The 12,703-nt window shown below is 49.2% G+C and overlaps 1 protein-coding gene across 1 annotated transcript in view; it reads left to right on the forward strand.

The window, feature by feature from the left end:
- Positions 1 to 3,824: 3,824 nt before the first annotated feature.
- Ccm2 (CCM2 scaffold protein) overlaps positions 3,825 to 12,703 on the forward strand; it is a 41,506-nt gene continuing 32,627 nt past the window's right edge. The window contains 3 exon segments of the mRNA XM_052734479.1: positions 3,825 to 3,935; positions 11,683 to 11,701; positions 11,704 to 11,855. Of these exon segments, the coding sequence (XP_052590439.1) occupies positions 3,840 to 3,935; positions 11,683 to 11,701; positions 11,704 to 11,855 (267 nt within the window). The 5' untranslated portion in view covers positions 3,825 to 3,839.

A 12,703-nucleotide genomic window follows, 5' to 3' on the forward strand; every position in this document is an offset into this window, starting at 1 on the left:
GTGTCTGTTTTTACCTTGCTAGCCTATAGTTCTACTTACTATTCCTCAGGACTTCTCTGATCTCATTTATCCTAATCCCAGAGTTCCCATAAACATCCTTTAACAGTGTAATTTAAGATGAATCACCACAACATACTTCCTGTGGGGGCTGGAGAGATGGCTCGGTGGTTAAGAGCACTGGCTGCTCTTCCAGAGGACCCAGGTTTTGTTCCCAGCACCCGCATGGCAGCTCATAATTGTCTGGAATTCCAGTTCCAGTTCCAGAGGATCCCGTGTCCTTTTCTGGCATCAGGTAACAGACATGTTCTTGGTGCACAGACAAGCAGGCAAAACATGAAACACGTAAAATCAAGGGGCTGGAGAGATGGCTCTGAAGTTAAGAGCACTGGTTCCAGAGGTCCTGAGTTCAATTCCCAGCAACCACATGGTGGCTCACAACCATCTATAATGAGATCTGATGCCCTCTTCTGGCGTACATGCAGAGCATTGTATAACAAATAAATCTTAAGAAAAAATAAAATAAAAAAGAACCTTCCTGTAAAGACCAGGTAGAGAATATTTTATTAGACTTCAGGCCAAGAGGCAAAACCCAGGTCAATAAGTAGATATTTAGGTAATAAAGGAGAAAACAAACTTCTACAAAGCTTATATTGAGAAGATTAAAAGGCCATAATCACTGAGTGAGCAGTGGTTTTTGTTGTTGTTTGTTTCGTATTTTTTTTTTTTTTTTTGGTTTTTTCGAGACAGGGTTTCTCTGTGTAGCTTTGCGCCTTTCCTGGATCTCGCTCTGTAGACCAGGCTGGCCTCGAACTCACAGAGATCCGCCTGCCTCTGCCTCCCGAGTGCTGGGATTAAAGGCGTGCGCCACCGCCTGGCTTTGTTTCATATTTTTTGAGGCAGGATCTTGATGCATATCTTTAGCTGGCCTGGAGTTTGCTCCAGAGCCCAGGTTGTCTGGGCTTGAACCCACAGAAGTCTGTGAGCCTCTGTCTCCTGTGCTAGAGTTAAAAGCATGTACCACCATGCCTAGTTTAGAACACAGGTTTTTTTTTTTCCATTTTTCTTTATTAAGAAATTTTCTACTCACTTCACATACCACCCACAGATCCCCCTCCTCCCCCTCCCAACCCCAGCCTTCTCTCCCAAGCCACCCCACATCCCCACATCCCCCAAATCAAGGTCTCCCATGAGGAGTCAGCAGAGCCCAGCATACTGAGCCTAGGCAGGTCCAAGCCCCTTCCCATTGCACCAAGGCTGTCGAACACAGTTTTTCCTGTAATTTTGGTTGTGAGACTAACCTTCTCTCCAGAACACAGTTTTCCTACTAGGATTCTATTGCCGAGGATGGGATTCTTTTGGTGACTTAACGGTTTGCTAGTCTTGACTCAACTGTGTAACCAAAGCTAGCCTTGAGCTTGCTCCTCAACCTACCGCTCAAGTGGTGGTTGCAGGTGTGTGCCATCATTCCTGGCACAAATGTTTACTCCTAAAAGAGTTCATAGTGGGACTAGGGGTGGAATGCATATTTAGCATGTACAAGACCCTGGGGCTTCAGTCCCCAGCACCACAAAATACAAACAAACATTGGTGTTTTTTTGAAGTAAAAGCAGCAGACAGATGTTGGCCGATCCCAGACTGTCCAATCCCAGACCACTCCTTTTGGTTTTAGCTATGTCTATTTTATTATCCTCATGAACTTTTTGTAACTTCTAAGATAGTGTCCTGTTCTCTTTCAGTAGCTGTCTGCTCTTGTTGTTTGGGGTAGTTCTTCAGCTTCCCCTGGCTGCCTCTCCTCTGCTCCCCAGCCTTTCTCTGTCATGCTGGTCCCACTGTGCGTGTGCAGAAGGAGTGTGCTGATGAGTGGATTAGTGTAGGAACCTGTTAATGACCTTCTTAGTCATGCGTGTTTCCCGGGGGGTGGGGGTGGGGGGACCTGGAAAAACAGAAGCCGGTGGCCTCCTGATGTCTCACTGGACCCCCCTCTCCCCACTGTGTCCGTTCTGAGGGTCAGTGTTTCCTGCTTCCTTTCTGTGAAGGCAGCATTAGAAAGGAGCCTGAGATGCGACTCCTTGGGGGTTTTAAAGAGGTCGTGACAGCCCGCTGGTGTCAGGACTGAGTCACGAGTGTGTGGGACTGCACTCCCACTCCTCTGTGCTTTCTGACTTTTCGGAGTTTTTGGCACACAGGTGAATAATTGAAACACAGAATTAGTCTGCAGTAACAGGTTTTGGAACCAGGAAGGATTAAACTTTATTTGTTGTAGGCCAGTGAAGCAAAACCTTATGAAATTGCCCCTTTTGTGGACAAAGAACCATTGAATGTGTTAACCTTTTGATTCGGTTCAACCTGGAATTAATAAAATGGTGAATGCGCTTCCTCATAGGGTGGCTTCACTTTATGAATTTTCAGCTTTATGAGGACACAGAAGATCCCCACACAGTTGTTCCCAAGAAGCTTTCACTTTCAGTCTATAGAACTCAGTAGATTGTATAGACTACCCACCACTGGGTGAGGTGTTAGATGGTGTGGTCTAATGGGGCTGATGTAGGTGTTCTGAACACGTGTAAGGCAGACACAGCTACACAGGGAGGTTAGGTGGGTTAGGTGCATTTGTACTTAATAATTCACCATAGGGCTAGGAACACCTGAGCTTTGTTACATTCATTTATTGGTCTGAGGATGTGTATGTGTATGTATGTATGTGTATATATATATATGGTCACACTAATTAGCCAGTTAAGTAGTTATTCCTATTTGCAAGCCATTCCGGAATATTCAGTCGTAAGGGCCTTTTGTTGTTGTTGTTTTTATTTTTCTTTTGTTTTTTTGAGACAGGGTTTCTCTGTGTAGCCCTGGCTGTCCAGGAACTTGCTCTGTAGACCAGGCTGGCCTTGAACTCAGAGATCTGCCTGCCTCTACCTCCTGAGTGCTGGGATTAAAGGCATGTGCTACCACCACATGGCCTTAAGGACCTTTTTTTTTTTTGGTTTTTCGAGACAGGGTTTCTCTGTGTAGCTTTTGCGCCTTTCCTGGTACTCGCTTTGGAGACCAGGCTGGCCTCGAACTCACAGAGATCCGCCTGCCTCTGCCTCCCGAGTGCTGGGATTAAAGGCGTGCGCCACCACCGCCCGGCAAGGACCTTTTTATCAATAACAAATTTAACTTCTCTTTTCCTGATTGAGGAAGTTTAACTATGAGGTGATTAAAACAAAACTTGCTCATGAACACACGTTGTTTTGCTGTAAGTTGGTGACTTAAATCCAAGAGTCTGCTGGCCTAGGCAGCTCTAGACGGAGCGCTTCGACCCAGATGCTGCCTTCCCCTGGGCACACCTGGAAATGCGCCTGTCTCCGTAAAGGTCTTGCTGCTGTGAACAAGTGGGGAAACAGCACGGTGGAGCAGACCTGTCCTTGTCCTCCTGCCTCCAGGACCAGAGGGCCCTGGGTCTTCTCTGGTAGATACAGTCCTGCAGTGTCTGCTTTCTGCTTGTTTGGCTGGGACACGTCAGGCCGCAGAATGCTCAGGCTTCCAAAGTAACATCCATCAGCCGATTGCACGGAGGTGGAGGGAAATGGACTCAGGCTGCCTGTGGGATTCTCCTGCTCCGAGCAGTGGAGGAATGTTTGCTGCTTCACCTTGTGTCTCTTCGGCATCTTCTTGGAATTGGCCAACAGCCTCTGGGTGCTGTTGCTCTTCAAACTTTCTAAAAATTGTAAACAAGTTCAGTAAGCTTTGCAGAAGGAAGCTGTGGTTTCTGGTCTTCCTGTGCACTCGTGTTTTTTCAGAGGGAGGGCTTAGCATCTGATCATATTTTTCAACCAGCTCAGAAGGGCTAGAAAATGCACGGCAACTGTCGGCAGAAGGGGAGGAACCAGGATTCCTCCAAAGAAACTTCTCTAACCGAGTGTCCCAGGAGCTCTCCCATGGAGAACGAGGTAGGTTCACAGCCAGTGTGAAAAAGATTATCCTTGGAGGGACCAGCATCCATGCTGCTACGAGCCCTGCTCTGAGATGCTGGGTGGAGCTCGTTCACCAGCTTCTCAAGCTGAGAGACAACGCTGGAGGAGAATGGTGGCAGAGTTAGGGCCTGTGTGTGAGGAGCTGCCCTGCCCAGCTGAGGTATAGACTGTTGCACTCACTCATCTTAAGGAAGGAGAGGCCATGGGTTTTATGTCTTCCAGAGAAAATATTTTCCTGTGGACCTGTCGTCCTTTGAGTTCTAAGATCACAGTTGAAAAATGGTGTGGGGAAAGGTTGAGAAATCGAGGGATCTCAGGTCTGGAAAGACATGTGCCTAGAGTTTCTCCATGAATGCCTAACGGGTCTAGGCTGCCAGCATGGACTCTGGCCTACTTCAGCATAGCCCTCTGTGGCCATTAACACGCCGGTGGACTTATCAGTGGAGCAAAAAGTTAGAGTAGGCAGAGATCCCATTTGATTCCATTCGTCTTGAACTTGGGAGTCCTGAGGTAGGGATGTATGCCGGGCATGTTGGGCCCGTTGTCTTGGTCCATATGCCAGGGTCCTTTTTCCCTGGGTAGGGGCTGGAGTACTTACTTTCCTTTCTCACCCCCCTTTCCTCCTTTCCCAGGGTCTCATGTCCCAGGCTGGTTATTGGTTGAGGATGACCTTGAACTTCTGATCTTCCTGTCTCTATCTCCAGAGTGCTGATGGTAGACTTGTGGCACCTCACCTGATTTTTATGAAGTGTTGGGAATTTAGCCAAGGACTTTGGGGCAACTGAGCTACATCCCCAGCCCTTAATTTTCTGAGACAGAGACAGAGACAGAGACAGAGAAGTGAACCTGTCCCAAGTGTCGCAGAGAGCATCTGTGAGGCAGCAGTGGCAGCAGAAGGAGGTCCTTGTTTTGTTGGGTTTGGGGTTTTTGGAGGCAAGGTCTTACTCTGTAGACCAGGCTGTCCTGGAACTCAGAGATCTCCTGCCTCTGCCTCCGGAGTGCTAGGATTAAAGGCGTGTGCCACTGTGCCAGGCTCCAGCTAGGAACTCTTTATTTTAGAGTTTGTATAAGATGCAGCCTGGGCAGGATGTGATGAGGAGTGACAGGTACGATCTGTAGGAGGGACTAGCTCCCGCTGCCCTCCAGCAGCCCTCCGGCCGGCCGGCCTGCCTCCCCACAGGCCTCTTCTCAAACCCTCCCACTGACCTCTGAGCCTCTTCCGGCCCCTCATCCCGCCCCGGCCTGCTCTGCCGGTCTCAGTGCAGTTGCTGTCTGTCTTCCGGTTAGATTAGGGGAAGGGGACAGTCCCTTCACTTTCACTGTTAGAGCCACGTTGTGTGGCTTGTGGCAGGCGTGCATAGGGCCTCTTGCTTTGAGTATTGAGGTAGTCTCTCCCCGCCTCCCCCTCCCCCTGCCCCCCAGTTTCTCTGTGTAGCCCTGGCTGTCCTGGAACTCACTCTGTAGACCAGGCTGGTCTTGAACTCACAGAGATCCTTCTGCCTCTGCCTCCCGAGTGAGTGCTGGGGTTAAAGTCGTGGGCCACCACCGCCCAGCAAGGTAGTCTTAGGGTGAGATGAATCCTACCAAATAGTTGATTGTGAAGATTAAATCACAAGCACATGTGAGACTGTGGCACCCACCGCTTTGCGCCTTATTTGCCCCTTTCTTTTATCTTGGGCTTGCTAGACTTTCTCCAGAATAGTGTGCTGAGCTTAGGGCTTTGCATGTTAGTGTGTGTGGCTGTATTATTTACCTGGTCCTCAAAGAGCTTGCTTTCCAGGAGTCCAGTGGTATTGGGTATATATATATGTGTGTGTCTGTGTATGTCTGTGTCTGTCTGTCTGTCTGTGTCCATGTCTGTGCCACAGTGCATGTAGAGGGCAGAGTCACTACATGAGAAGACCAGAGTGAGTTAGTTGCAGAGATTTGTGTATTTTTGAGATAGCATCTCCCTATGTACCCCAGACTGGTATTAAACTCCAAATCCTCCTGCTTCCAACTGGCAGCGTCATACACAGGGTGTCCCAGCATCCTGGGGTGTACTACCATGGTTCTCTGGATAGTTGTGTTGGTTTTGTTGTGGTGGTGGTTTTTAGGTTTCTAACCACGTCGTCTCCCACACATACACATATCTTTTTTCTTTCTGTGGCACTAGAGATTAAAACAGGGCTTCATGTGAGGTAATTACTGTGCTGCTGAGCTACATGCCTATTCCCGTTTCTAGCCTGAAGAACTATTTTAGGCATAAGATGGCAAGTAGTGGGAAAATATTGTCAAGATCTGAGGGGCTTTTTCAGAGAGAATCTAGAGAATTTTTCAGAGTGTCGAGAAACTTGATTCCTGTGTTCTGCATTCCTTTTCCCAGTTCTGTGCTTGCACGGTGGCTTGTCCCTTCAACCCCGAGGACTCCGTTTCTTCAGGAAAGACTTGGTGTGGAAGTCCTGCCCTGCTGGGGTTCCACTCACCTTGCTGCCCTTCTGGGTCCAAGTCACGCACACTCAGTAACACGATGAATGAAGACTAGCAGTTGCTCAGTCTGCCTTTTGATCTCTATGTATTGATCTACAGGACATCACGGGCAGTTAAAGACCCTGTGATAATTACTGAAATCTTGACTCTGTGCCTCAAAATATTAATTATTTGTCTGTTTATTTATTTACTTGGATTTTTTTTGAGACAAGTTTTCTCTATGTAGCCCAGTCTGTCCTGGAATTCACTGTGTAGCCCAGGCTGGCCTCAAACTTGCAGAGATCCTCCTATCTCTACCTCCCAAGTCCTGGGGTTAAAGACATGTGCCACCATGCCCTACTCGTTTAGTTTTTTTTTTTTTTTTTTTTTTTTCGAGACAGGGTTTCTCTGTGTAGCTTTGCGCCTTTCCTGGAACTCACTTGGTAGCCCAGGCTGGCCTCGAACTCACAGAGATCCGCCTGGCTCTGCCTCCCGAGTGCTGGGATTAAAGGCGTGCGCCACCACCGCCCGGCACTCGTTTAGTTTTTAAGCAGAATTTCCTTTGACATTTTCATGCTAAGAGCTGGTGTGGTGGTTCTCACCTGGGATTGCAGCACTCAGAAGTCTGAAGCAGGAAAAGTGTGTTTTCAGCAAGCCTGGGCTGCAGAATAAACCTGAAACCAACTGAAAATAGATTGATAAACACATCACCGAAACCAAAAGCAACTTCGGATCTGAGGTGCACCCGCCCCCCCTTTTCCTTTGTAGTAGTACTAGGGATGGGACCTGGTGGTTCTCCCAAGCCAGGTGGAAGCTCTGCTCACCCGTACACCCTCAGCCCCTTGTTTTGAGGTCCAGTCTGACCTGGATCTTGCAATCGTCCTGCCTCAGCATCACACCCCTCTTCCCCGTTAGGTTTGTTTCTGCAATGTCTGAATGCTGCCCTCCAGTCCTGCTGTCTTAGCTGTTTAGCCTCACTCGCTGAGAGCTGAGGCCACACTAACATGTTGTTCAGCCCTGTCCAGAGCATCAGTCACTCTTATTGTGTGCTGTGGTGACGTCACAGTGCATGTCTGCAGGGGAACTTCTCGGTCCAGTGCTCTGCATTGTAAGAACCAATTAAAATCATTGGAGGCATTGGGGAAAAAGCAGAGCATGTAGTGCTTGTATCCAAGCTCAGTTCTAGGGCCAGAAAGACACATCTACCTTCACACACAGTGTTCTCCCTGTCTACATGGCTGCATTGAAGGTCCACTAGTGGATGCTTGAAAACTGAGCCCAATGTATATATAGATTTTCCGCTGTGCTGAAGTTCTAGTATAGTAAGAGATGAGCACTGTATATTATTTTATAGCAGTTGTAACACTCTCCTGTAGTAAACTTATTTCAAACTTATGAATTGTTAATTTCTGGAGTTCTTCACCTGTGGGTAACTGATATCTAGGAAAGTGAGGCCATGGGTAAGGGGGATTATTGCAATCCGCGTTGTCTGTGCTTGGTTAGACCAAAGGCTCAAGTCCAAGAGACACTGGAGTGCCTCCACATGAGTCAGGCTTGGAATTTAGGGATTGCACTTTCTTGGGGTAGTCTGTGAGTGGGCCAAGGGTGACATCGCTCCTGTTCAGCTGTTCTTGTTCCTTACTGCTTAGGGTAGCACAAAAGCGAGGTGGTTTAACATTGCAGTTGGCCTTCAGAGTCTGCTCAGCTGCTGGCCGCCTTTGCTATGGGTTCAGTTACTCTTACCTGCTCTTGTCCTAATCTTTCTCTTTACGATAGCCCTCTTGAGGGTAGGGACTATTCCATCCACAGCCTCCTGGTCTGCTCGGCACATAAAATAAAGGGTCTGCATTGGGATTTATTATTTATTGTAGCCTGTCCGGGCTACATACAGGCTACAGACTGGATGCTGGAGGTCACACAGGCTGCCAAAGGCAGGCCTGGGGATGCGGCTCAGTGGAAGGGCACTTGGCTGGGCATGTGTGGAACTGGAAAGAATGAACTCTCAGACAGTGAGAGGCATAGGCAAGGGCATCGGGCTGGCCTGGTTTCTTTGCCTTGTAGAGTTCTAGCCAATGTCGCCTCATCATAGCGAGTCTGTCTATTGGGCTGGGATTACAAGATCCATCCAGGGTCCTTCCCAACACAGACTCTGCTATGAGCTGTGTACACTGTTGCGGTACGTGGCCTGTGGTCTGTGGGCCTGTTGATTCGGGTGAGAGCTTCTTGGTTAGAGACTCATCTTGGCAAACTCCTGGTTTCACAGTTAGTTTCCTGTTGCTTCCCTGTGTAAGTCAGTAATGAGTTGGACTAACAGACAACTTCTGGAAGGGCAGACTGACAGAGCTGAGCTGCCTGCCTACCGGAGCCAACCTTCAGTCACTGTCCACTGCGAGGAACTGTTGTTAAGGGAAGGTCTGTGAGGTTGCAGGGGGAGTAGGTGGGGTCGACACTCTCTTCTGGCCAGAGTGAGGTACTGTAGAGATGGTGCTTCTGGAGGGTCAGGTTCATGGACCATGAACACATGGATGTTTAAGAGCTTAGGAAGAAGAAGCGATCAAGTGTATACGGGCATAGTTTGAGTACTATTGGTCAAAGGTGGTACTATGGTGAAGAAATCACAACTGTCTTCACTGGGGTGATGAAACATGATTTTTACATTGTTGACATATGTCACTAAATTTGGGGGTCATTTCTAGCTTGCAGTTCACTGTCAGGTTGTCTGGTAAGTCTCAAGTGACCATTTTCCGCTGTTCTCCTGTATGAACCCCACACTGAGATCATCTTGTCCAGGTGCCCCTGCCCTATCCATCACTTGTCTAAACTCATCCTGCAGCTGAAAGAAAGCTTGTGGGAGCTTGAGGAGAGCGAGCCTGGAAGGCTCCCACGGATAGCCTGTCCTCACTTATCTCAGAGACTCTTCTAGAAGTGCTCCTGTTATTTCTGCTGTCTGTCGTCTTAGGACTTGGTTCTTAGGACTTCCAGTGTGTTTACATCTTGTCATGGTTTCAGTGTGGGCAGCGATAGGCAGTGGTTATTCATCCTTCTCAAGTATGTACTGTTATGCAAAAATACGTTTTTAAAAATGGAGCAGCTAGGGATTGTAGCTCACGTGATACAGTGCCTGCCCAGCATGTGCAGAGCCCTGGGTTCTGTTCTTAGCACTGCAAAAAAACCAAGTGTCGTGCAAACCTGTAATCCTAGCACTAGCACTTGGGAGCTGGAGGCAGGACTCTAAGTTCAGAGTCCTTCTCAGCTGTACGGTGAGTTTGAAGCCAACCTGAGCTACGTGAGACCCTGTCTCAAAAAAGTAACTGAAGCTCCCGTGCTCATCTCCCAGCTCCACTGTTGTAGTTCCTAGCTTCTTATTTCACCTCCTCCACACCAGCAAGAAGTTCCAAAAACTCGTGTGTGTGTGTGTGTGTGTGTGTGTGTGTGTGTGTGTGTGTGTGTGTGTGAGAATTGATCAAGAGAGGACTTCAGGGTCAATGACAGACTATTTGAGGTCTAGGAGGGAAATTCCGGGTGATAGAATCAGCTCAGGTGAGTGGAAATATTTTACAGGGTTCTGGGCCACAGTCTTATCCTGTCTTGGGTGCATGGATGCAGAGGTGGGTAGATGCTGGCCCCACTATTATTCAGTCTGTGTTCGTGGTGAGTAGAAGACAGTGTGAAGCCCTGGTGCTGGGCTATGAAGACAGCACTTGAGGAGGGGATGGGTTGTCAAGTAGAACAGTTAAAGCAATAGCAGCTCTTTTGCTTATTTACAATATGTCAGATCCTTGCTCAGAGCTTGCTGTAGCTTGCTCATGAACGGCTCATGATAACTTGCAAAGATCACGGCTCATTTTAGAGACCGTAGAGCTCAGCTAACTGTCTTGTGTGGGAAGCAGGGTAGATCAGACCCCATCAGAGCAGGTGAGCCTTGAGCCTGGAGAGTTCTGCGGTGAAGCCTGAGGTCCTGCTTTGGAGGGAAGCTTGTGGGGAGAGCGGCAGGCGTGGTGGCACCAAGACTGTTTTGACTGTTGAGTGGCTTCCTGGCTCTGTCCATTTCAGTAGGTCAGTGGACGAAAACCCAGTTGTCAAAGGATGTGGAGCCGAGGGGCAGGGGAGTTGTCCATGGCAGGAGGCAGCAGGCACAGGAAAGGTGCCAGGGTGGGTTTCTGAGGCTCGGTGAGTCTTGTTTGGTTATTGGTGCCTCTCTCACCTAGTGCTAGAGAGCCAAGCCTGAGAGTGAGGCTGGGGAGCAGCCCACATGTAGGGTCTCCTGGGAGCCTTGGGCCATGTGAGTCCTGTCTGATAATGTATTCTATACATCGTTTGTTTGTTTGTTTGTTTGTTACTAGTTTGGGGACTGAGGGGAGGTCAGAGCTGAGTCTGCTATGGTTTCCCAGCTGCTGCCTGGGTGCCAGCCATGTAGGTGGGTGAGCCTCAGGAGACGTGTTGTTGACATCTCTCTGCGCTGTCTACTGCATTAGAGATAAACCGCTAGGACATCCTTTATTGCATTGCTCATGGCTTTGCTCTCTGTGACCTATTGCTGCCGAGGACACATTTAAGTGTCTTGGTTTCCGTGTTGATGACATGGCCGGCAGCGCCATCTTTCCGCAGAGCTGGGGATAGTTTCTGTTGCGGTCGTGGTAGGAGGTACTGGGTTTGCTTCCCCTCTCCTAGCTCACAAGTTCATTTGATTACATGTAGGTTGAGTCTTCAAATACCTGGTACTAACCTCACATCCAGCAGGATGTGAGGCTGTGAGTGTTGGTGGCCCGGCTTGGAGCCCTAGCAGCGGGAAGGAGCTGCCTGAGAACCTAGTCCGTTAGGGTTGAACTTCTTAGGGCTCATTTGACCTTGGCTGCTGAGGGGCTTTTGTGGGTGGCAGCCCCTGTCCCTCTTGCTGTCTCAGAGCTATGATGACATGGCCTCACCGAGCCGGGAGGGGTTGGAGCTCTGCTCTGTCACTGCCTTCTGGGGGACTGTTCCCTGCCTGTCTGCATGCCAGTGAGAGTTGCCCTCCGAGTGTTGTAGGAGCCACTAACAGGCCTGTCTGCCTCCATGCCGGGGTGCTTGGACACTGCCCTGCCACGGCACGTGAGCTGGCTGGCGAGCCGTGCACCAGCCTCGTGTGCTCTCCTCGGACCTTTCTCACAGGCGGTGTGGGCCTGTCCCCGTTTTCACGGTGACTCTGCTGGCCGTTTTGGCCGCTTGTTTGTTAGTAGTAGGTACAACACAAACGTTGTGAATAATGAACTCCAATCATTGCCATTTCTGCCTGCAGCCTGGAATTGTGTCGCCATTTAACGAGTATTCCTAAAAGGTGAAAAGAGTAGAGATAAGAAAGCCCATGAGAAGGTGACAGAGAGGCGCCCTCTGCACACTGTGGTGCTGTCCTTACCTGAGCGCGTCGAGCCAGACAGACTGCTGAGCGACTATATTGAGAAGGAGGTGAAGGTAAGTCATCGTGGGCCACAGGGGCACTCCTGCCAAACAGTCCTGTCAGCTCCACAGAACAAGTTAGCCTGTGTCCTCCCCGCTGTCTTGCCTCCGGATAACAACTGGAAAACTTCTTAACTCCAGTTTCTGATCCTTTCTGTGGCAGTGTGCTACTCTGTCTCTTGAAGGTCATGGGTGTTGTGGGTGCCACCAGAAAAGGCTTGTAGAGGAGGGAAACCGTGTCTTCCCTGTCTGCCGATGACAACACGAGCTTGTCCCAGGAGCCATTGTGTGTTCAGGGCCCAGATCCTTAGCCTGAATGCTTGACGGCTTACGTCTCAGAGGCTTGTGCCCAAGAGACCGGTCAAGCTGTGTGATGTCTCCTGAAATGGAGATAAATTAATAAAATTATATAAAGCCCTAAGTTCCGAGGGAGTAGGAGAGGTGACAGTCTGTGAGAGCCCAGGGATGGATTGGTCAGGACCTCCGCACTGGCAGGTGGGGCACTGGAGATACTGATTCACGGCATAGGCTGAAGAAGATGGAGAAGTTAAGTCAGAGCCTGTTGGGGCGAGGCGTGAGAGTACATAACCCCTTTTGTGTTCAGGCTTCCAGAATGTCTGTGAACAGGCCTTTCCCACAGTTTACAGTCAAGTGTAGCTTCTTGATGGGGAAGCTGAGGAGTTCCATACCTCCCTAGGAATTACCACCCAATCAGCTTGAGTAAAGCCCAGCCGATGGAAAGTCTGCCCCGTACATGTCTTCAGTCAGCTCTTCGGGGCCTCGTTTTAAACACAGGCAGCAGAAGATAGGTACATTTGAGGCAAACTTTAAGATGAAGATTGAGCCCACGAGAATAAACACGG

The sequence above is a fragment of the Peromyscus californicus genome, unplaced genomic scaffold, assembly GCF_007827085.1.
Source record: "Peromyscus californicus insignis strain IS unplaced genomic scaffold, ASM782708v3 Scaffold_13__1_contigs__length_99412109, whole genome shotgun sequence".
NCBI lineage: Eukaryota > Metazoa > Chordata > Mammalia > Rodentia > Cricetidae > Peromyscus > Peromyscus californicus.